This window comes from Lagenorhynchus albirostris, chromosome 5 (assembly GCF_949774975.1).
Source record: "Lagenorhynchus albirostris chromosome 5, mLagAlb1.1, whole genome shotgun sequence".
Taxonomy (NCBI): domain Eukaryota; kingdom Metazoa; phylum Chordata; class Mammalia; order Artiodactyla; family Delphinidae; genus Lagenorhynchus; species Lagenorhynchus albirostris.
Window position 1 is genome coordinate 73,238,101 of NC_083099.1, and position 22,331 is coordinate 73,260,431.

At 32.7% G+C, this 22,331-nt stretch overlaps 1 protein-coding gene across 7 annotated transcripts in view; it reads left to right on the forward strand.

Moving 5' to 3' along the window:
- Positions 1 to 22,331, forward strand: part of DLG1 (discs large MAGUK scaffold protein 1) — a 270,885-nt gene that overhangs the window by 210,978 nt on the left and 37,576 nt on the right. For 4 of the 7 annotated variants that reach the window (XM_060150347.1, XM_060150348.1, XM_060150349.1 and 1 more), the window contains 4 exons: positions 5,365 to 5,479; positions 10,462 to 10,638; positions 13,792 to 13,861; positions 17,862 to 17,961. In XM_060150347.1, coding sequence (XP_060006330.1) covers positions 5,365 to 5,479; positions 10,462 to 10,638; positions 13,792 to 13,861; positions 17,862 to 17,961 — 462 coding nt within the window. Of the gene's footprint in view, positions 1 to 5,364; positions 5,480 to 10,461; positions 10,639 to 13,791; positions 13,862 to 17,861; positions 17,962 to 18,651; positions 18,686 to 22,331 lie in introns of all 7 variants that reach the window. The other 3 variants (XM_060150351.1, XM_060150353.1, XM_060150350.1) reach the window with 2 other exon arrangements.

A 22,331-nucleotide genomic window follows, 5' to 3' on the forward strand; every position in this document is an offset into this window, starting at 1 on the left:
ATTGGGAACAATTTGAACATCAGATTGATGATAATAATACCTGATAGTAATCCACTGAATAAACTAAGGAATCATGGGTCTTTACTAATATAAATAAGTGAATTAATTGAAAGTTTGATGAGAATGGAGATGTGTACATGGTTTCACTAACTTGCTATTTGCAAATGGAAAAAGAGTAATTTTGCAATAGAGAAACCTGGCAGACACAACCTTCATCAAGTGCTGAAAGTTTATAGCATCAGTAATGGGACAAATCAGAAATGTATACCACCTGGTAGGGTACATTGAAAAGAACATACATCTCTTCTGTGACATTCCTGCCAAAGTTGCAGGACTAAATGTGGGAACATCAGAGAAATCTAAAGAAGACATTCTACAAAATAATTGTCCTCTAATTTTCAACGGTAGCAAGATTACAAAGTCAAGGAGAGACTGAGAAACTGCTCTGACTGGAGGAGACTTTAAAAATATGACAATTTTAATGCCTATATGCTCTGATATAACTCATGATTTCAAAATGGATCCTTTTGCTATTAAGGACATTATTGGGGAAACTTCAGTGGGATGTGAGCATTAGATGTAGTAATGTATTAACATTGCTTTCTTGATTTTGATGGTCTTGTGATTGTATAAGAAAGTATCTTTATTTGTAGGCATTACACACTGAGAATTCAAGAGTGACGTCAGAGTAGCATGTTACTCTCAAATGGTTCAGGAAAAAGTTTGTGATTGCTTCAATCTTTAAAAATATATTAATTTTTAAAAAAGAATAAGAAAGGGTTTGAGAGTGACAGATGTAGAAAGTAGGCAGAGAATATTCAACATGCATATAATAGTGTCATAGGAAAAAACCAAAACAGTACAACAAAACAAATAATAAAAATATATAAACAAGAAAACTTTTCTGAAATTAAAAATAATAATTTAAGCTACATATCGAAAGGACAATCCAGGTACCTAAGGTAATAACCATCACTGAGAAACATTCTAATAAAATTATTGGAATTAAGAGAAAAAATTTGGTGAAATTCCAGGCCCCCAAAAAATGTTTTTTTAAAGAAAAGAAAATGAGGTTGTCATCAGAACTTCATCCTCCATCATTTATAAGAGACAATGGAGTCAACATATTTAAGAATCAAAGAAAGAAACTGTGAATCAAACAGACTTGAAATATAAAGACTGCAATCAAATGTATCAACAGAGAATTAGGATGATATTGTTCACATAAACCCTTCCTGAGGAGAAAGAACAAACTTCAGACATCAAAAATGGAAGAGATGCTGACATAAAGACTGGTGTTAGTAATTAAGATAGTTATAAGGAAAAGAATGTATAATATGAAAACACTGTATGCTATGACAGTTTGGAAAAAATGCAGTTATCAGAAAATGGGGGTAGAATTGTAGATAATGTGAAAATAGAAGGACTTGCCTGGTGGTTCAGTAGTTAAGAATCCAGCTGCCAATGCAGGGGACATGGGTTCAAGCCCTGGTCTGGGAGGATCCCACATACCGCAGAGCAACTAAGCCCATGCGCCACAACTACTGAGCCTGCACTCTAGAGCCTGCAGGCCACAACTACTGAGCCCATGCTCCGCATCTGCTGGAGCCCGTGTGCTCTAGGGCCTGCATGCCGCAACTGCTGAGCCCATGTGCTGCAACTACTGAAGCCCGTGCACCTAGAGCCCATGCTCTGCAACAAGAGAAGCCACTGCAATGAGAAACCCGCGCACTGCAACAAAGAGCAGCCCCCCCTCGCCGCAACTAGAGAAAGTCCGCAGGCAGCAACGAAGACCCAACGCAACAGGATAAAAAAAATTAGAATAAACTTTCTGATTGCTTTGAAGTTATTAATATAAAAGGATAATATTTCAAATTAGATCTGGGGAGATTGCTCATAGTAGGGGGCCAAAAGCCAAACCAAGAGTTATCATTAGAACAACAGAATAAAGCTTCCTAATTTTATATTTATATATTTACTTTTATAAATATTTAAATTTTATTTAAATATATTTTATTAAGTATATATAAATGTTTATAAGTGTTTTATAAACATTTATTAAAATACAAATTTTATATAAATATTTTATATATTCATATAATATGATCCCTTGTTTAGGAATCTAGTGTGCATGTGCATGTGTGCGTGTATATATATATATATATATATATATATATATATATAAACTTAGGAAGGCTTGTCCTTGTGTGTGTGTGTGTGTGTGTGTATGTATATATGTGTATATATATATGAACAAATAGACTGCACAGTGAAACTGTGTTCCAGTTACTATTACTTCATAACCACCCCTAAAGCTCAGTGGATTAAAACATCATTTTATGGATTCACTATGTTAGGAATTCCGCCGGAATTTTGGCTTGTATGGCTCTTGTGGCATAGACCGAGGTCACTTAATGAGATTCAGCTGATGGATGAGCTGCTTTGGAAGGTCCAAAATGGCTTCACTCCCCTTGTCTTGGGACTTTGTTGGCATCAGCTAGAAGTTTGGGCTCAGAGAACTATCACATGACCTCTGAAGAGTGGTGCTTTGAGAGTAGTTGGACTTCTTACATGGTGTCTGGCTTCCTCCAGATCAAGCAGCCCATAAGAACCAGGCAAATGTTCCATGGACTCTTCTGATGTAACCTAGAAAGTCACATATGATCGTTTCTACCACATTCACTTGCTTACAATTGAGTCATAAGACCAGCCCAAATTCAAGAAGGGGATTAGACTCCACCTCTTGTTCAGGGAATGGCAAGGTCACATAGTACAAAAACATGTGGGATGCCAGGCATCTTTGGAATATATAATCTGCTACAAGCTATGTGTATAAAAGTCATGTATATATATATATTCAGCATATGAACATAAAATATAAAACAGAATGAATAGAACTGGAGATCACACAACTTCAATTATATCAAAAGTTAATTCAGCTTAATTGTTACAAGAAAACAATTTTCAGATTTGCTAGTAAAGCAAACTCTAACCCTATATAGTATCTTGTTGTAACAAAGAGTTAGAGTTTAGAAATAAAACAACAATATAGCTATAAAAAAAGAATGAGGGACGTCTGTATATACTGCTGTGGAGCATTCTTACTATTACTGCAATAAGACTACTTATTATTAAATAAAATAAGCAGGGCTTCCCTGGTGGCGCAGTGGTTGAGAATCTGCCTGCTAATGCAGGGGACACGGGTTCAAGCCCTGGTCTGGGAGGATCCCACATGCCGTGGAGCAGCTAGGCCCGTCTGGAGCCTGTGCTCCGCAACAAGAGAGGCCGCAGTAGTGAGAGGCCCGCGCACCGCAATGAAGAGTGGCCCCCGCTTGCCACAACTAGAGATAGCCCTCACACAGAAACAAAGACCCAACACAGCCAAAAAAATTAATTAATTTTTAAAAAATTAAGCAATGTGGAGAAATGTGTATGTTACTGTTTATTAAACAAGGAGGAACAATACATATATGTGTATGTACATATACATATTAATTATAAAATATATATATAGTTTAAATATACATATATTAAAATAATATAGAATAAGTATAAACATATTTGTATGTTACATATATGTTTACTTATATTATTAAAAGTGGAAGTATAAACATTTCTTTAAATGTTTATAATGACCAGGACAGAGTAGGTTAGGGAGAGAGGGATATTCTTGTTTGATATCCTTGTTTTATAGATTTGACTTTGGAACTGTTTTACCTACCTATAAAAACAATGAAAAATGTAAAAAGCAACCCCTAAAAATTGAAGTTGAAAATTAAAATGAACAAATGAACCTGGATGTATATCCAGCTGGCAGCCTTAACACCTAGGAAGGAACTATTCCCAGTGACTTTAAAACAGTATTCAACTGTATATTCCTAATAAGCCATACTCCAAAGATAAAAAGAACTAGGAAAGGTAATTAACTGTTTTTAGTAATCATGTCATGGTTTTAGTTTTGGTGTTATTTTAAGACTGTTGTGAATATAATATGGGTTAAAACAAGTAAGTCGTGATGGGTCATCTAATTCTGTTACCCCCAGTGTCTTGAGAACCAGGATTCTTCATATTGCAAGGAAGCATATAAAGTAAGAAGAGATTAAGTAAAAACCTAATGGCCCTAATTTTTAATTAGAAGAACCAGTATAAACTCAGGATTCACTTCATATTTTTAATCTCTATCTTCATCCATCGATCTGTCTGTATCTTAGCTGTGTCTACATAGACTAAAGATTTGCCATGAGTTGATAATTGTTGAATTGTCAGGGATTCATTTTTACTAATCAGTCTACTAATGTTTATACTTTAAATTTTCTATTATATTTTTAAAGGGCAATAAAAGAATATTTTATTACATATTATTGTGAGCATTTAAATATTTCTGAGTTTTTTGATGAATTGTTGCTTCAATTCCTTAATCTTGGTATCCAGAAAACAAGCTTGATGACTGTGGTGAAAGGAAGAGTAACTCAGCAATAATCATGCTTACTCTTACTCTGTCTTCTTAAAACTACACACGCTCCAGACAAGTTACTTGCTCTTGCTATAAGACTGGTTTTATAAAAAAAATCTAATGGAATCTGACTTGTCTGTTAGTTGTTTGTTGTAAATAGAGAAAAAGGTATAAGTGTGTATAACCGTGTAATTGCAGTGTTTTTGAAAAAGTGCTTAAACTTTTTGTTATTAATAGGTTTGGTAGCTTTTAATGTATGATATAGTTTAAAATAGTCCATCTTCAAAATCATATTTGTTTTTGTATAAAAAGTATCTTAAATAAAATGTTTATTTCTTCAGATTGCTTTTGTGCATCTTATTTTAACATTTTGAAAATTTATAAATTATATAATGAATTGAAGTAAATTTAATTTCATTTATTAACTTATTAAGGCATATTTTTCACATATTATTGACCCTGCACAAGTTCTATAATTTGAAAATATAGGATTAGCTGATTTCTTCACAGAAAAAGTCAGTAAACAAAGCATCTAGTATAAATTATTTTAGGCTTTTTTAAGTATAAAAATTAGAATAAATCCTACTTTTTAAAATTTACAGTTAAATTCGACAGTAAAATTGATACTGCTATTTGATACATGGAAATTGTCCTTTATTAAATGTGATACGAACTTTAAAATAGCATACTGAAAATACCGTTTTCAACCAGTTCTAATTCCTGGTACACTTAGAGATTGTTAAGTTTTAAAATTTGCATCTTGGGCAAAATCTTGTATAGATTACTCTTTTAAGGTTCTGACCACATTTAATCAATTATAAGACAGCTTACATATTTAATACTTTATCTTCAAGTAACTTATTTTTCTAGAATATAAAATATGAATTTATTTCTCTTTTTTCTTCCATCAGAATACAGTCGTTTTGAAGCCAAAATACATGACTTACGGGAGCAGATGATGAATAGTAGCATTAGTTCAGGTTCAGGTTCTCTTCGAACTAGCCAGAAGCGATCCCTCTATGTCAGGTAAATTTTTTAAATTTCTGATTATTGCAGTCTTTATGCATGCATGCAGATTCTTTCAGGTTTTTCACCATGACTTAGTTTTACTGTAGAAAAGTGTATTGCAAACCAAGGAAATGTTTTTTTATGATTGATTTCCTGATAGTGTGTCTTTCAGGAGTTGGAGTATTATTATAATTTTATTAATGAAAGTTATATAACCTCTTGAATAATAATAGTATGATAAAGAAATACAAAATAAATACAAACCAGAAAATTTTTTAAGTTGATATTTTACTGGGTGACTAGTGTAGCTTGATATGTCATATCATCCAACACTTCTGTTTACCTGTATCTTTTTATAATAAAATATTCTTCATTTGAGTAACATTTAATTTCTATAGTAAGTTCCACCAGTTCTTCTGTTTTCATGGCAGTAATTTATCTCTGCCTACCTGGATAGTGTACACCTCTAACTTGTGAGCATTTCTGGGGTCTCGTGGAGTAAATCTTGTTTCAATATCCTTCTCTTCAGGCACCCTATTTAGAGCTTCCTCTACTCTGCTAAATTTACCATCATCCAAAACCATGTTAAACTCTCTTTTCTCCTTGTTGTCGTCTCTCTCTTGTGTTTGTTTTTGGTGGTGGTGGTGATGTTGTCATCATTTTAGTGAGTTTCAGGATGGAAAGGAAATACAAGCATTACCTCAGAGATTTTGCAGGTTTAGTTCCAGACCACTGCAATACAGTGAATATCACAATAAAGCGAGTCACGAATTTTTTGGTTTCCCAGTGTATATAAAAGTTATGTTTACACTATATTGTAGTCAGTTAAATGTGCAATAGAATTATGTCTTTAAAAACAATACATACCTCAATTTAAAAATATTTTATTGCTAAAAATGCTAACCATCAATGAGCCTTACACAAGTCATAGTTTTTTTTTGCTGGTGGATGGTCCTGCCTCCATATTGATGACTGCTGACTGATCAAGGTGGTGTTGCTGGAGGTTGGGGTGGCTGTGGCAGTTTCCTAAAAATAAGACACCAGTGAAGTTTGCAAACTGACTGACTCTCCCGTTCGTGAACAGTTTCTCTGGAGCATGCAATGCTATTTGACAGCATTTTACCCACAGTCAACTTCTTTCAAAATTGCACTCAGTTCTCTCAGATCCTGCCGCTGCTTTATCAACTAAGTTGATGTAATATTTCCATCCCTTGTTGACATTTCAGTAATCTTCACAGCATCTTCACCAAGAGTGGGTTCACATCTGTAGTTACTTCCTCCGCTGAGGTCTCAAACCCCTCAAAGTCATCAGTTAGGTTTGGAATCAACTTCTTGCAAACTCCTGTTAATATTGATATTTTGACCTCTTCCGTGAATCACCAATGCTCTTAATGGCATCTAGAATGGTGAATCCTTTATGGGAGGTTTTCAATTTACTTTGTCCAGATCCATCAGAGGAATCACTATCATAACTAGTAAGTCTTGAAAGTCAGAATTACTCCTTGATCCATGGGCTACAGAATGGAAGTTGTCTTAGCAGGCATGAAAACAGCATTAATCTAATTTTACACTTCCATCAAAGCTCTTGGGTGACCAGGTACATTGTCAATGAGCAGTAATATTTTGAAAGAAAAAAAATTTTTTTTGAGCAGTAGGTCTCAACAGTGTGCTTAAAATATTCAGTAAACCATGTTGTAAACAAATGTGCTGTCATCCAGGCTTTGTTGTTTCATTTCTATAGCACAGGCAGAGTAGATTTAGCATAATTCTTAAGAACCATAGGATTTTCAGAATGGTAAATGAGCATTGGCTTAACTTAAACTCACCAGCTGCATTAGCCCCTAACAAGAGAGTCAGCCTGCCCTTTGAAGCTTGGAAGCCCGGCATTGACTTCTCTCTAGCTATGAAAGTTCTAGATGGCATCTTCTTCCAATATAAGGCTGTTTTGTCCACATCAAAAATCTGTTCTTTAGTGTAACCACCTTCATTACTTACTTAGATCTTCTGGATAACTTGTTGCAGCTTCTACATCAGCGCTTGCTGCTTTACCTTGCACTTCTATGTTACGGAGATGGCTTCTTTCCTGAAACCTTATGAACCAACCTCTGCTAGCTTTGAACTTTTCTGCAGCTTCCTCACCTCTCTCAGCCTTCATGGAATTGAAGAGAGTTTGGGCCTTCCTCTGGATTACACTTTGGCTTAAAGGAATGTTGTGGCTGGTTTGATCTTCTATCCAGACCACTAAAACTTTATTAGTGTCAGCAGTAAGGCTGTTTCACTTTATTATTCCTGTGTTTACTCAAGTAGCACTTTCATTTTTTTTCTACTTAGCTAACCGTTTGATGGCAAGAAGCCTAGTTTTTGGCCTGTCTTGGCTTTCAACATGCCTTCCTCACTAAGCTTAACAATTTCTAGCTAATTTAAAGTGAGAGACCTGTGACTCTTCCTTTCATGTGAACATTTAGAGGCCATTGTAGGTCTATTAATTGGCCTAATTTCAATATTATTGTGTCTCAGGGAATAGGGAGTCCCAAGGAGATGGGAGGGAGATGGGGAAGGGTCAGTTGGTAGAGCAGTCAGAACACACACATTTATCAATTAAGTTACCATCGTATAAGAGCATGGTTCGTGATGCACCAAAATGATTACAATAGTAACATTAAAGATCACCATAATAAATATAATAATAATGAAAAAGTTTGAAATATTGGGAGAATTACCAAAATGTGACATAGAGACATGCAGAGAGCAAATGTCGGGAAAATGACACCAATAGACTTGGGATTACCACAGGGTTATGCCAACCCAACACAGGGTTGCCACAAAACCTTCATCTTGTAAAAAAAAAAAAACACAATATCTGGCAAGTGCAATAAGGTAAAGCACAATAAAATGAGGTATGCCTGTAGATACATGTAGCCAATCTGCCATAGTTAACCAGAAGTCTTATGGTTCTTTTTAGTAAATGTATTTTTAATTTCAAAAGTAAAAATAAAGTTAAGGCTACAAAAGACTACATACAGTATGATACCTTTTTTATAAAGCTCTGAAATAGGTAAAATCATACATAATTACTTAGTCATCCATATGTGTGTGATAAAACCAAACCAACAAAAAAGGGTAAGGAGCAAGGAAATAATAAACACTATTCAGAATGGTGGTTACCTTCTAACAGTGCTTAACTCTTAATCTGAGGGAAACAGGATCAAGGGGAAAAATACATAGGTGAATGTAAGTTACTGATAAAAGTTTGTGTATAGTCTTAGGTTGGAGAGTAGATTAACAGGTGTTCATTATATTCTTATGATTAATAGCTCAAGTAAGTATTCCATGAGTTCCTTTTTTTTATTAATCCGAGTACTAAAAGACAAAGTTTAAATGCTAACATAGGGAGTAGAGATTGTGAGTGATTTCTTCGTTGCTCATCGGTAATATAGTTGTGTTGATTTTGTAATTCAAAAGATTAATTTATGATAATAAAAACGTTGAGATGTAGTATTTTCCCTTTTCTGAATATCCTGTGGCATTTGTTCTACCTCTTAAGGTACTTTATTTGCTATTTTATATTCTGTTTATTTGTATCTTCATCATCTTTGTCATCTTTATCTTTGTCATATCTACTTAATTACCTTTTTAAATAAATATTTAGTAAATTACTAACTATATCAAACCTTTGTATTATTTGAAGTTAACTATACTTTTCCAGTAGAAAGACGTTTCCTTAGTATTCAGAATTTACTGAAGTAATGACTTCACATTTATATCATTTATAATGTTTATCTTACAGTTGTAGAATTCTTTCTTCAAATAAAATCCAATGTATTGGATATGTTTTAATATATGTTTAAGTAAGCCTTCCCACTTTTGATTCTCACCTACTTCCTTCACACTGTTAGCCACTGAAAAGACTTTGAAAGAACACATTTGAAAACCATTAACTAGTTCATTCATTTAGCCATCAAATAATTTCACCCTCTTCAGTTTTACTTCAAGAGATAGTCTTAAGAGTTGGGTAGCATAAAAAGGAATATGATTTGTATCCTAATTTCCCATTGCCAAATTAGAACAAAAGAATGAATAAATTGTATTATAAATGTAATTCCTGGGATCCTTCCTGTACTCTTGTTAGAGGTTTTTTGAATATAAGAATTTAATTTGTCACCATTCTAAAGCAATTATACTCCAATAAAGATGTTAAAGAAAAAGAATTTAATTTGCTTAAATATTGTACACTAATTAAGTATCAGTACACTATTTTCTTGTTATCAAATTTTACAATATTCCTAACATTTTGCAATTACTATATTAAATTAATACAGTATTTTTTCCAAAATGGTTGGCAGCTGTTAAAGTCATCATATCGTCATCTGTAGTTAGTTTTCATCATTGTTATTGACTCTGAAAACCCTATTAATTATAGTTTTATGAATAAATGAAAGGAATAGTTAACTGGGAAAATAATCACTCTGTTGATCTAGTATTAAAGTCCACAAATGATGAATCAGATCAGTCAGGGAATTTGTTTACCCAAGTGTGTCTAGTCAAAATAAAGAGAAGTGTCTCTTTTAATATTTACTTTATTAATTTAGAACAACTGACCAGATTTGTCTTCATTTTAGAATTCAATACAGGTTGCCATTGGATTGTACTAAAAGTATATTTTTTTATTTCTCATACAGCATTGAGAGAAATAAGGTAGTATATCTATTAACATAACAAGTTAATTTTGCTATTTCTTTTTTAGTCTCATTGTCTTCTTGTATTGGGTTGGCCGAAAAGTTCTTTCGGGCTTTTCTGTAACATCTCACGGAAAAGCCCGAGCAAACTTTTTGGTCGACCCAATAATATAGTACAAAATTGAGCTTGGCATTATTCTGCCTACCATGGTACATTGTTTAATTATCTACCCAGATTATATATATATTTTTAGGATCCTGTTTATTTAATATTCATAATATCATTATAAGAAATAATTATGGACTTTTTTCTTCTTAATCTAGGGCCCTTTTTGATTATGACAAGACTAAAGACAGTGGCCTTCCTAGTCAGGGATTGAACTTCAAATTTGGAGATATCCTCCATGTTATTAATGCTTCTGATGACGAATGGTGGCAGGCCAGGCAGGTTACACCAGATGGTGAAAGTGATGAAGTTGGGGTGATTCCCAGTAAACGCAGGTAAATATAAGTCTGTTACAGTTTTACCACTTGAAAATTGGACAACATAAATAATTGCTGTTTCTTTAAATTTCTTTTACTGAAGTGGTGATTTTATGCTCAGTTTTATATATTGTGTTTCACAACCATTTAATTTTATTCACCTTATGTTGTAACCAATGACATAGTAAGAGAATATGATGCCCCCAAATAGAAATTTCTCTAAAACTCCTACTAGTTGCTAAAAACAAAATGAGTATATTTTAAGTCACTGTGCCATATATCTATACCAGTGGAGGGAGAGAGAATTAAAAGCCTCTGTAGTTTTCCCATGTAGATGGTGTTAAAACCTAAATTTTCAGGAGTTTTGATTGTGTGAATTGCCTCCTCCTCTAGACTTAAAAAATGAAAGCATTTTAAGTAAATGCAAAATTTTTAGAAATATGTAAGAATGTGTTTCACATCTCTGTTTTCTTGTTTAATTTAAAAGTATTCATGCATTCACTGCTCTTTCCTCTTTGCTTTTAACTATTTATTGTAGTGATTCACTCACTGGTACATACTTAACCATCTAGTGGCAAAAGTGGTTAAGTGCAGATTGTCTTTGAAAAGGGTGATCCCAACTTAGAACCCCCTCTAAGGTCAATGAAATGCTATTCAATGTCTACTTCTATGGGAAAGGTATTAAAACATCAGTTCATAATTTCCTCAAAAGAACTTATTTATAAGATCTGATTCATCCAAATCATTGCCTAAAACTTAAAAGTTTTAAGATAGCCAGTAAAAATTGTCAGTGAAACATTAATGTTTATTATAGCCAGTTAATTCACTTCAAGTCAAGCTTATGACGTAATAAACTTGTTCTTTTCATATTAATAAGTTGGACTTATTTTGTTAAAAGTCTCTAAAATTGATACTTTTGCCAAATCATATGCCTGTTTATAAACCTCTCTACCTTATATATATTTGTACACCTGTTTTTAGACGTTGAAGAGTAGAAATGTTAAAATATTGCCAAGGTTTGTAATTGTGGTTTTGGAATTTATGACTGTTGTTGGCTAGATCCATATTTTTAGCAAGATCCAACTATTTGGCTGGATCTTACACTTGGTGGCAACTCCTCTTTTAGCAATGCAGCCCTCAGCTGCATAACTTTTTTCCTGGAATAGAATGTAGTACACTTTAAATCCAGAAATGCTTCCACTGTGCCTTGTTGAGTCAATAGAAACCTCACATCTTAAATATCAAGGTCAGAGTTCCTAAAAATTGTCTTTATCCCTTGGAGTCTTATATCTTGCAAAGGTTTTACATGTGCTTGCAACAAATGAGAAATACAGCTGACTTTGGTAGAAAGAGATATTTTTCATTTTGTGTATAAAAATTCTATAAGGTTGGATTTTGAAGCCAGAAGTGATAAAAGAGATGAGATATACCTTGAGACCTCTACAGATCCCCAAATTCATGACTAATATTATAGAATATAATTTTCCTTCCATAAAATGCAGTATGAAATCACAACCAATTATGCCATTTCATTCTTCAGTGTATTCTAAACTTGTATTTTCTTAAATAGAATGATATCTTTCATTAAATAGAATGATATCTTTCTTAGACCTCTTTATGTCTAATAATAGCGCAAGGAATTGTAGTTCCTACAATCCTTAGCTTTCTTTTGGGAACCGTGTTGACAAATAAACACAATTGAAGTCACTCAGCTAGATAATGATTAGAAAACAAAACCATTTTGAGTTGTAAATGTTTACTCACTAAATGTTAGTTTTTCAGTGCCCTCAGTAAGTGCCTAGGCAGAATTATAAATTAATTATTCATATCATGGACCCTCAGGATTGCTCTGGAATTAGAAAAAGCAAGTTTTAAATCCATGACTGCTAGGGTTCTTCTGTACCCATGGTAAAACTGTATAGCTAGATAATAAAAAATGAAGATATGCATTTATTCATAGGCTGTTTTGGTACATTTTTCTGCTATATACTAATGTAATTGCTATGTTGAAATCAAGGGTTTGTAAAGCTTAATTTATATGAAATTTTGCACGATTCATATTGTAACAATCTACATGATTGCAGATTGTACATTTGTTGTAGTTTTGTTTGCTTGCTTATTTCAAAGGTAACATCTTTAACAAGGTTTAAAATTCAAAAGATTTAAAAGCTATACAGGCTGTCTCTTAACCCTGTTCCCCAAGCACCCATTTCACCTTCTTAGGGATAACTAAGGTTACCAGTTCTTCTATATCCTCCCAAAGATACTTTAAAACTCTATTTTGGGGACTTCCCTGGTGGTCCAGTGGCTAAGACTCTGCACTCCCAAAATACGGGGCCTGGGTTCGATCCCTGGTCAGGGAACTAGATCCCACGTGCCTCAACTAAGAGTTTGCATGCCGCAACTAAAGATCCTGCATGCTACAACTAAAAATCCCACATGCCGCAACTGAAGATTCTTCATGCCGCAACTAAAAGATTCTGCTTGCAACAACTAAAGATCCCACGTGCTGCAACTAAAAGATGTCGCAACAAAGATCCCGCGTGCCGCAACTAAGACCCAGCACAGCCAAATAAATATTTTCTTAAAAAACCCTCTATTTCGTACACTATAATTGGTTACTTTATGTATTTACACAAATATATCATTGGAATTAAGCTTAATTTTTTTATTTCCCTCCTTTTTATTTTCAAAAATTTCAGAGCTATAGAAAAATAAGAGAAATGCAAGAATAGTACTTAGAACACCCACATATCATCCTTCACCTACTTTCATCAGTTAATATTTTACCCCATCTGCTTTCTAACACTGAGTTTTTAGCATATGTGTTCCATGCTAAGATAACATTTAAACAACAAAACAAATGGAAACCTGGAAAATTGCTAAACTCAGAAGTGGTGCTTCATAATTTCATTGTAATTATGGAATAGAGTGCATATATAAGTACACATACTTGTACTGTATTTTGATATTTCACAAGTGGTTTTGTTTCATAATAAAATGAGCCCTGTATTTCATTTCTCAGAAATTCTTATAAATTATGGGATTCAAATGACTTCTGAAGGCTTTAGAATATAAAAATGCTCCATATTAAAGTCTCAGTTCTGATGATTCCTAATTAGAACTTTAGATATGTTTATTATAACTAAAAAATAATCTGTGCTCCGCCAGGGTTGAGAAGAAAGAACGAGCCAGATTAAAAACAGTGAAATTCAATTCTAAAGCAAGAGGAGATAAAGGGGTGAGTATGTGAAATCTATTATTTCTAGAAATTAATAATTGAAGGTAATAGGCCTTTTCATAATTCTTGTTTGAGGCACATGATTAAAATGAGAAGGATTTTGCCATAAGAATTAACTATCAACTGCTCTTGCCGTGGCGGCCTACAATAGTAGATATGCTAAAGTAAACAATTTATTAAATTAAAGCATCCATTTCACAGACTTTTCCAAATTATCAAAACTGTCGTTTGATATATTCTTAACAACATACTTTTGGTCGTTATTTTTATAAATGAAATGATTTCAGCCTTCACTCAGATGAACAATTAACTATAAACTTGTGTCACCAGTATTAGTCATGAAGCTAATAAATAATACATCTGAGAAAATAGGCCTTCCCAAAACTATTAATTAGTTCATAATGTAAGTTTACGGGTTTTTGCAAGTGAATTTATGGAAATTTTCTTATTTTTTCCCTGTTTATTGCTAATATTACTCATTAATAAAATCCATCTTTTAAATGTTTAAATCAGTATGAATTTTTATCTTAAGGGAATAAAGGGACAGTCAAGAGGAGGACTTTGTAGGTGGGCAAGAAATATATCAAAATTCTTTTATATATATTTTAGACGTATTTTTGTTTTCATTTACTTTGTCCTTCTTGAATCTAGTGGATGTCAATGGATGATATCACAGGCTTCACCCTATAGTATGTGTGTAATTAGTGCAATGGAATATTCTAGCAATAGGCCTGAAGAAAATGCTGAAACACATGTTGTGTTGAAATACTATTTATAGCAATGTTTTGTGTTTTGGGGATTTTTTATCTAAAAAATAAATAGATAAAAATTTTTTATCTAAAGCAACATCTTTTGATCAAATTTCAAATGAATATGGAAAGTTAACTCAGCAAAAAAATTAACCCTACTCTTTGTACATGTTTGATATCACTAAGCACTCAGACTTAAAAGTTTTAAAATTTTAAAGGAATATGATCCTTGATCAAAGAAATTAAATCTGAGTAAATTATATATAATGCATTCAGTTATTTTACAAATGATAAATTCTTTTAAAATTTACTTGTACCTTTCAGAAAATACAAAATTATATAGTATAATCTGAAGCAATATTTAAAATAGAAAATCTTTGGAGGAAAAAATCCCAAGTAAATGCTCAGTATTTGAAATATATACAATGGTTTTTGTGCTTGTTTTATATATGTCTTTTAAAGTATTTTAGTAAAATACACTGTCAGTGTATTGTAAAAGAGGTTGCATGTTGTAACTTTTCTTTCAAACTGTAAGAAGTTAACTGAATTAACGACATTTTTAAATCTTAGTCTTGTTTGTTGACTATAACCAACTTTATACACAGTCACTGTGTTCTAACACAGCACCAAAAGTATGCATGATACTGAGTGGGGTAAAAATACGCTTGCCATTGATACAGAACTGCATTTCTCTCTGTAATACCATTTCCCGTTCTAAGCTCTTCTTTTCCTTTCCTTATATGGTGGGTTATGGACTTTGTTTCCAATACAGACTTTTTAAAAACATTTCAGTTTCTCATTAACATTTTTAACATTCATTTAGCTATTTTGAAATACTACATATGGAAATTAGATATTTGATATGTTTCATGAATTTGTAATATTTTATCAGTCCTCATATTTATTACACTTTCTCTTGCAATATAGCATTAATAACAATAAGTAATTAAACAGATTGTTTTGTATTGAAAATATAAAGAAACTAAAGTTAGTATGTTTTTTCAGTTTTGTGTTTTCCCTACACATTTTTGTCCTGTTTGCTTGTGCTATTTTTCACTTTTAATAAATTCTTCACCTGCAGGATGTTAGATGTAATACAGTTAATACATTTCTTAACTAACAAGCATTTCTTTCTGTCCTATATTATGATATCTTTACGATATCTCATTTTGGCTAACTGCAAAAGATATCAAAAATCAAAACATTTTAAACTTCATGTTTCTTTTGGTTGTTTGCTGTGAAACTGACTCTGACCACTATATATGCAGTAGCAGAGGTAAATAACCTTTTATTAAAAATGTATCAGTTTTATCAGTTAGCATAAAAATTATTACTAAATTCAAAATCAGTGATTGTCATGAACAAAAAGACTTAGTCCTTCCATAAATTAGATTACCATAAATTTTTCTCTGTTGAAACATGTTTTCTTCTCTTTCTCTTTTCTAAAATTTGGATTCAGGCAAAGACTTTTATTCAAGTAATGCTACTTGACAGTTTATAAAACAATTATAAGCTTAGATTTCTCCACAGTATTTTTTTTCTCAACTTAATTTTTAACTTCTGCTTAGGGTTATCTGAGCCTTCAGATTTTAAGATTGATATCAAGACAGTCAGCTTGTCTAATGACTATGAACTTATTAATTTTGAATTATTGATCTGAAAAAGATAAAAATGAAAGTTTTTGTAAAGAGTCTTACCAAAATAAATCTTTTCAAGTAATAGAACTTGAGCTAAAAGTCACTTTAATCCATTTCATCACCTTAATCACCTGGCATCACATGACTAAAAGTACCGGCACGCCAGAAAAAAGTACTGCCTGGTGTTGATATACTTCACAACATTGATAGCATCTTATGACATGGATAAACGCAAGAAAAATTAAAACAGAATTTCTATCCTTTATATTGTTCCCACTTCAAAAAATGATAAAAATTATAATTCCTATTGTCACTGGTAGGCAAGGCCATTTCCTTCAAGACATGGGTGCCTGTGACAAATTACAGAAGAAGCTGCTCTTCTTTAGCATCATCTTTCTGTGTGCTACCTGCTTTTAAAAGTGTGAATGCACAAATGGGACATTCAGGAAGAGAAAAAACTTGTCTCAGACATCTGTGCAACAAGGGACGTCAAATCAGCTGTCATAGCAATTATGTATAAACTACTAGATTTTTAATTGCCTCTTTGACATTATGAGCACCAAACTTTTTTTTTTTTTTGCGGTACGCGGGCCTCTCGCTGTTGTGGCCTCTCCCGTTGCGGAGCACAGGCTCCGGACACGCAGGCTCAGCAGCCATGGCTCACAGGCCTAGCCGCTTCACGGCATGTGGGATCTTCCCAGATCTGGGCACGAACCCGTGTCCCCTGCATCAGCAGGCAGACTCTCAACCACTGCGCCACGAGGGAAGCCCGCACCAAACATTTTATTCCCTATTCAGGACATGGTGCTAATGAATTGAATTTGGTTCTATTTTATTTATATATACTTTAAAAATAGATAATATGGTAGAGCTTAAAGGCTAATAAATCAGTTATGATGACATTTAAATTGGCCAGGAGAGTTGACTCTTCTTCCTTGGTTAGATAGCATTGATAATTCTTTTGCTGGACTCTGTGCTTGATGGACACGTCTTAGTTTTCTTCCCATTTTCTGATAAGCATTTAGTTATCCTAATTCTCTTCTTTAAAAAAAAAAAAAAGATGGTTTTTAAATATTTAGCAACTTGCTCAGTTGTTTTGGTTCTCTTTTTTAGTAGTGGCTTTTTGTTAGTTTGTTGGAGCCACAAAAAAAGAGAGAGAGAAAGGGAAAAAATGTGCTAAAGCCAAAGGAAAATGAAGGAAAGGAAAATTTTAAATATCTGAACAGCTAAAGTAATAACTTTTGCTGTAGAGCACCTAATACTTGGAAATCTAGAAAAATATGGATGGATATGAACAGATGCAAGCTTGATTTGGACTATAGTAGTAGCTAATCTGATTTACTCTTCCCTTTTTTATCAAATAGCACTTCCTCCTTATTTTTACGTATCATTGAATTACACTCTTGAAATTTTTCTGTTTTCAGTTATAAAATGTTAGAATTAGAGAAGTTAATACTAAATTAAAAATTCACTGTATATGTGATTAACGCAAAATTCATATACAAACTGCACACTGTGGTCACAAGAGTCAGCTTTCACAGAGCTATTAGGCTGGGCCTTTGTACACACAGACAGTAGACATCCCTTTGTTTTGCCCCTCCTTCTCTTCTTCAGCAGTCATTCAATGACAAGCGTAAAAAGAACCTCTTTTCCCGAAAATTCCCCTTCTACAAGAACAAGGACCAGAGTGAGCAGGAAACAAGTGATGCTGACCGTAAGTATGTGGATCCAGTGGTCAACTGAAGATAAATGTAGAGGGACCTACTGCCCTGCAGTTGGTTGTTACCATGGAGACAGTTTCAAGAGCTGCAACAGGTTACTACTTGTCTTAACTAGGGGCAATTTAACAGGCATAAATTAATTTGCGTACCAATCTTAACTTTTTCTAACACCTTAGGAATTCTTAATTTAAAGTAAATGGTATTTTTAGCTATGTTTAAAATAGAATTTTTTTATGTAAAGGTTCTTATAAGAAACATTTACACTCTCAGAAGAATATTTTAGAGGAAAAACATGGGTACCTGAGAAGCTACTTATTGATTTCTAGGTATAGCATTGCCAATCTTTGATAATGGATTACCTCAAATCATTACGTTTTATCCCATTTCTTCATTATATGTAGACAATCTGAATTTTACTTTTAAAATAGCAAGAAATAGTCAAAATTTTTGCTTCTCTACCCTAATCAGCTTCTTATATAAAACTTCCGTTCTTTTATTAGATTATATCTAGCTGCTAGCTTATTTAAAACTTTCAGAAATATACAAAAATGCTCTGTAAGATACGTGCACCTGTAATGGTCTTGGAACTGTCTCTTATTGTAGCACCAATTTTATGCATTACTGACAACTATTTTCTTTGATTATCTTTTTATTGCTTGCTCTCTGGGAACTACTCTCTACAGGAGATCCCTGACGACATGGGATCAAAAGGCCTGAGTAAGTGATTAAAATACTCCCAAGTTATTTTTTAACCTCCATCTACAGACCTACCTTTTTCAGATACATTTTGAGATTCATGGTAGTGCCCTGCTGGCATGAGGAGGTGTATGATTTAGATTGCTTTTAGATTCTTCATGTTAATAATATGCTTGGGATTTTTATTTCTGTAATACACACCTTTTATTTTTCTCCATTTTTCACATGTCATTTGAAAAATTCTCTGCTCATAATTATATTTTCCTTGTTGTAATTTTTATGGCAATTACTTTCTCTAGGAATTTTTTAAATATGAAGAAAGACTTTTAATGTTTTTTAAAATACTGCTATCTGCCCTCATTATTAGAAGGTAGAATATAATCTTCCTTACAGTTTTATGTCCCCCCCCTTTTTTTTTGTTAAAACAAGTTAAAATTGCTTTGAGCCTGTGTTAGAAAAGCATTGCTATAATGTGAAACTATAAAACACAATAGGTCTTAAATATTAAAGAAGAATTGTAGAACTCAAGTTCAAGTAGCAGTCTATGTAGTAGGTAAATTGTATATTTTTTTAAGGAAGTTGTAAGTTATGAAAAGAATTATAAGAAATATTATCCTTTGTTTTTTCTTTAACCAAGGTGTTGTCTCTGTTTGGGGGGAGTTCTTTTGTGTGTGTTGTTCCTGTTTAATTTTCTAGCTAGTACTTAATCTTCATATAAAGCTTGGTACAGAGTCTGATAATGTAGGAGTCATTTAATAAATGTTGGAATTAGTGAATGAAACAAGAAGTCATTTTAGCAAACAAAATTTTAAATGTGAATGTTTACAGATTGATTAAATGTGAAATTTTACCAAATATTACTAAGTTCTTTTAGGTGATGGTGACTCATAGAGGTAATCTTTTAGGCTAAAGTTTTTTTCTAAGTAGTTGTTTCCGTTTGCATTATTAAGCATCTTGAAAACTTGTTTCTTCATAATTCATTGATCATTAAGGATATAGCCAATATCTTTTAACTTTCTAAGTTTACCTTAATAAACATTAAATTTCACAGATTTTTTTTCCTGATTAATGCTAACTTGACTTTTAACCTTAACTGTAGGTACTTGACTTTTATTTCAACTTTAACAATTAAAAGTTTATATTAGATTGAAAGCAGTATGCTTTATATGTAATTATTTCTATTACACACACTTTATTATTTATGCATTTGCCATTTTAGGATCTGGCAAGAGCCACAAATTTACTATCACTAGTGGCACCCTTTTTTAATCTCTTACCTTTGGGAAAAATTATCAGTGAAATCTTCAGAAACTGGAAAATATTTCCACAGATTCTTAATGCTATATAATTTATTTTGAGAATTATCATAAGGTGGTGTGGATCATCAAATGAACCCACATATTTTTGTTACCTGTTGAGTCATCAGAGAACTATGGAAAGCTCGTGGAAAAAGGAACTAAATGAAGAATTTGGTTCCCACGTTGATATTTTTATAGTAGATAACTACACCTTGACCACATCGTATTTTCATCTCTCATTTTAATTGAGGTTTGAGACTTGGGAAGAGACACAAATGAAAAATGATAACTGATTACCAATGTCGTTGATTTAATTTTCTGGTCAGTGACTTAAGATCCCTTGAATGGTAGGTTTCTGTGCTTCATATCACAAGAACTGAAAGAATTTATTCACGTGGTAACTTGATCAGATCAAAAAGATTTTATTTAGAAAAGGTTGACGGAGACAGAAAAATATCAGTAAAATTCTAAACTGGATATGATGGAGGTTATCACATAAAACATTACTAGCAGCTAACAAGATGCTCATTATTATACAGTAGAAAATACTGGGAAGAAGGGTGGGTTAAGGGCATTATTTAAGATCTCAGTTATCTATATTCTAAAGTTCAGGATACAGGGAAAAAACTAAGCAAAATCCTGTGCGATTTTAATGTAAGAAGATAAATGTGACCTCATATTCATTAAACCTTGCTGGAACAGGACTCATGAAGGGACTGAAAACAGAAGGACAAATTATTCCAGATAAACCTGTTAAAGAGATGTGGAATAACACTGAATAACAAGAAAGATGTATACCTGCGTGTAATTTCACACAAGCTATGAAAAAGTAGGGTATTTAATTAAAGAGCAGAGAGGGAAACAAAAGTGACACCCTAGAATACTTTTCGTAGACAAGAATTCAATGATTCTACAAAGAAGAGGATCAAATAAATTATTGATGTATCCTGTTGACAGTAGATGAAACAATAATAGAAATTGCCTTTCCAAAACTAATTTTGACTAACAGAACTAATTAAAGTATGGTAGAAATCTGGGAGGATACAACTAAATTATCATACTTGTAAAAAGCTAGAAATAGAAATCTGTGTAGCTTTTATGCTTTTAGAAGGCAATTTTGAAAAAATTCAAGAGGAAAAAAGTGGGTAAGATTCCTTTAAAAGAGACTAAAAGTAAGTGTAGTTCAGGAGCAGTTATATAAGGTGCTCAGAAATGAAATTATACAGTTTCAGACAAGGTTTGTACCTTTTGTATGCAGTTTATTTTTATAGCTTTCCACTTTGTAGAACACCTCAGAAACTTCTACAGTTAGGCATATAGATTTCCTATTACATCTCTTCTTTTTCTATTTTAAAGACTTACTTGAGTAGAGTGGTACAGAGCTCTTAAGATGCCAAGAATTGTTTAAGACTGAGGATATGTCGTATTTAGGGAGAGCAAAGAGAAAACACATGATATAGTCTCAGGAAGAAATGTTTGACTAGAAAGGTGAGACTTGGTCAGAGAGAATTGAAATGGTTGTGATCATCAAACATATAAACAAAAATTAAAATTTTAAGAATCTGATTATACTATGTCAAAAGGGTAATATTCTTGCACATAAATTTCTAACAGACCAATAAGAAACAAACACTCCCCATTAGAAAACTGGACAAAGATATAAGAAGAATGCTCAAAAGATAAGCAAATGAAATAAGCATATAAGAAATGTTTAACAGCCCTAATAATCAATAAACAAAATGACATGTTTTACCCATCACCTTAGCAGACTTTGCTTTTAAAGGCGAATCCAGTGATGGAGATGGTTCTTTGGAATGACTACTTTTAACATATTACTACTGGGAGTGTAAATTGGTACAGCCTTTTTGGAAAAGCATATCTTTTGATCTACTAATTCTTTTTCAAGGAATTTGTCCATAGGATGTAATCAGAGGTGGAAACAAAGGTTTATACATCAGGATGTTTTGTTTAATATTATTTAGAAAGTAGAGCACCCCAAAATTCAAATAATCCTAAAATGCCTTATAGTTGGGAAGTGGTTAATGAAGTATGACTTACTATATAGTATAATATTTTATAGCCATTGAAAATCATATTAAAACATAATGGCCTGGAAAATGCTCACAATATAAATGAAAAAAGTAAACTATGAAACTGTACATATATCTCAGATTTGTAAGTAAACGCATATATTTAGGGCTATTTTTGAATAGTGTTGCTTTGAACATTTTTATACATCTTTTGGTATGCATATATGCCTTTTATGTTGGGAAAATACCTAGGAAATGAATTGCTGGGTCACAGATATATAATATGTTAGGTATTAGTAGATAGTGCCAAGTAGTTTTCCAAAGTGGTTATACCAGTTT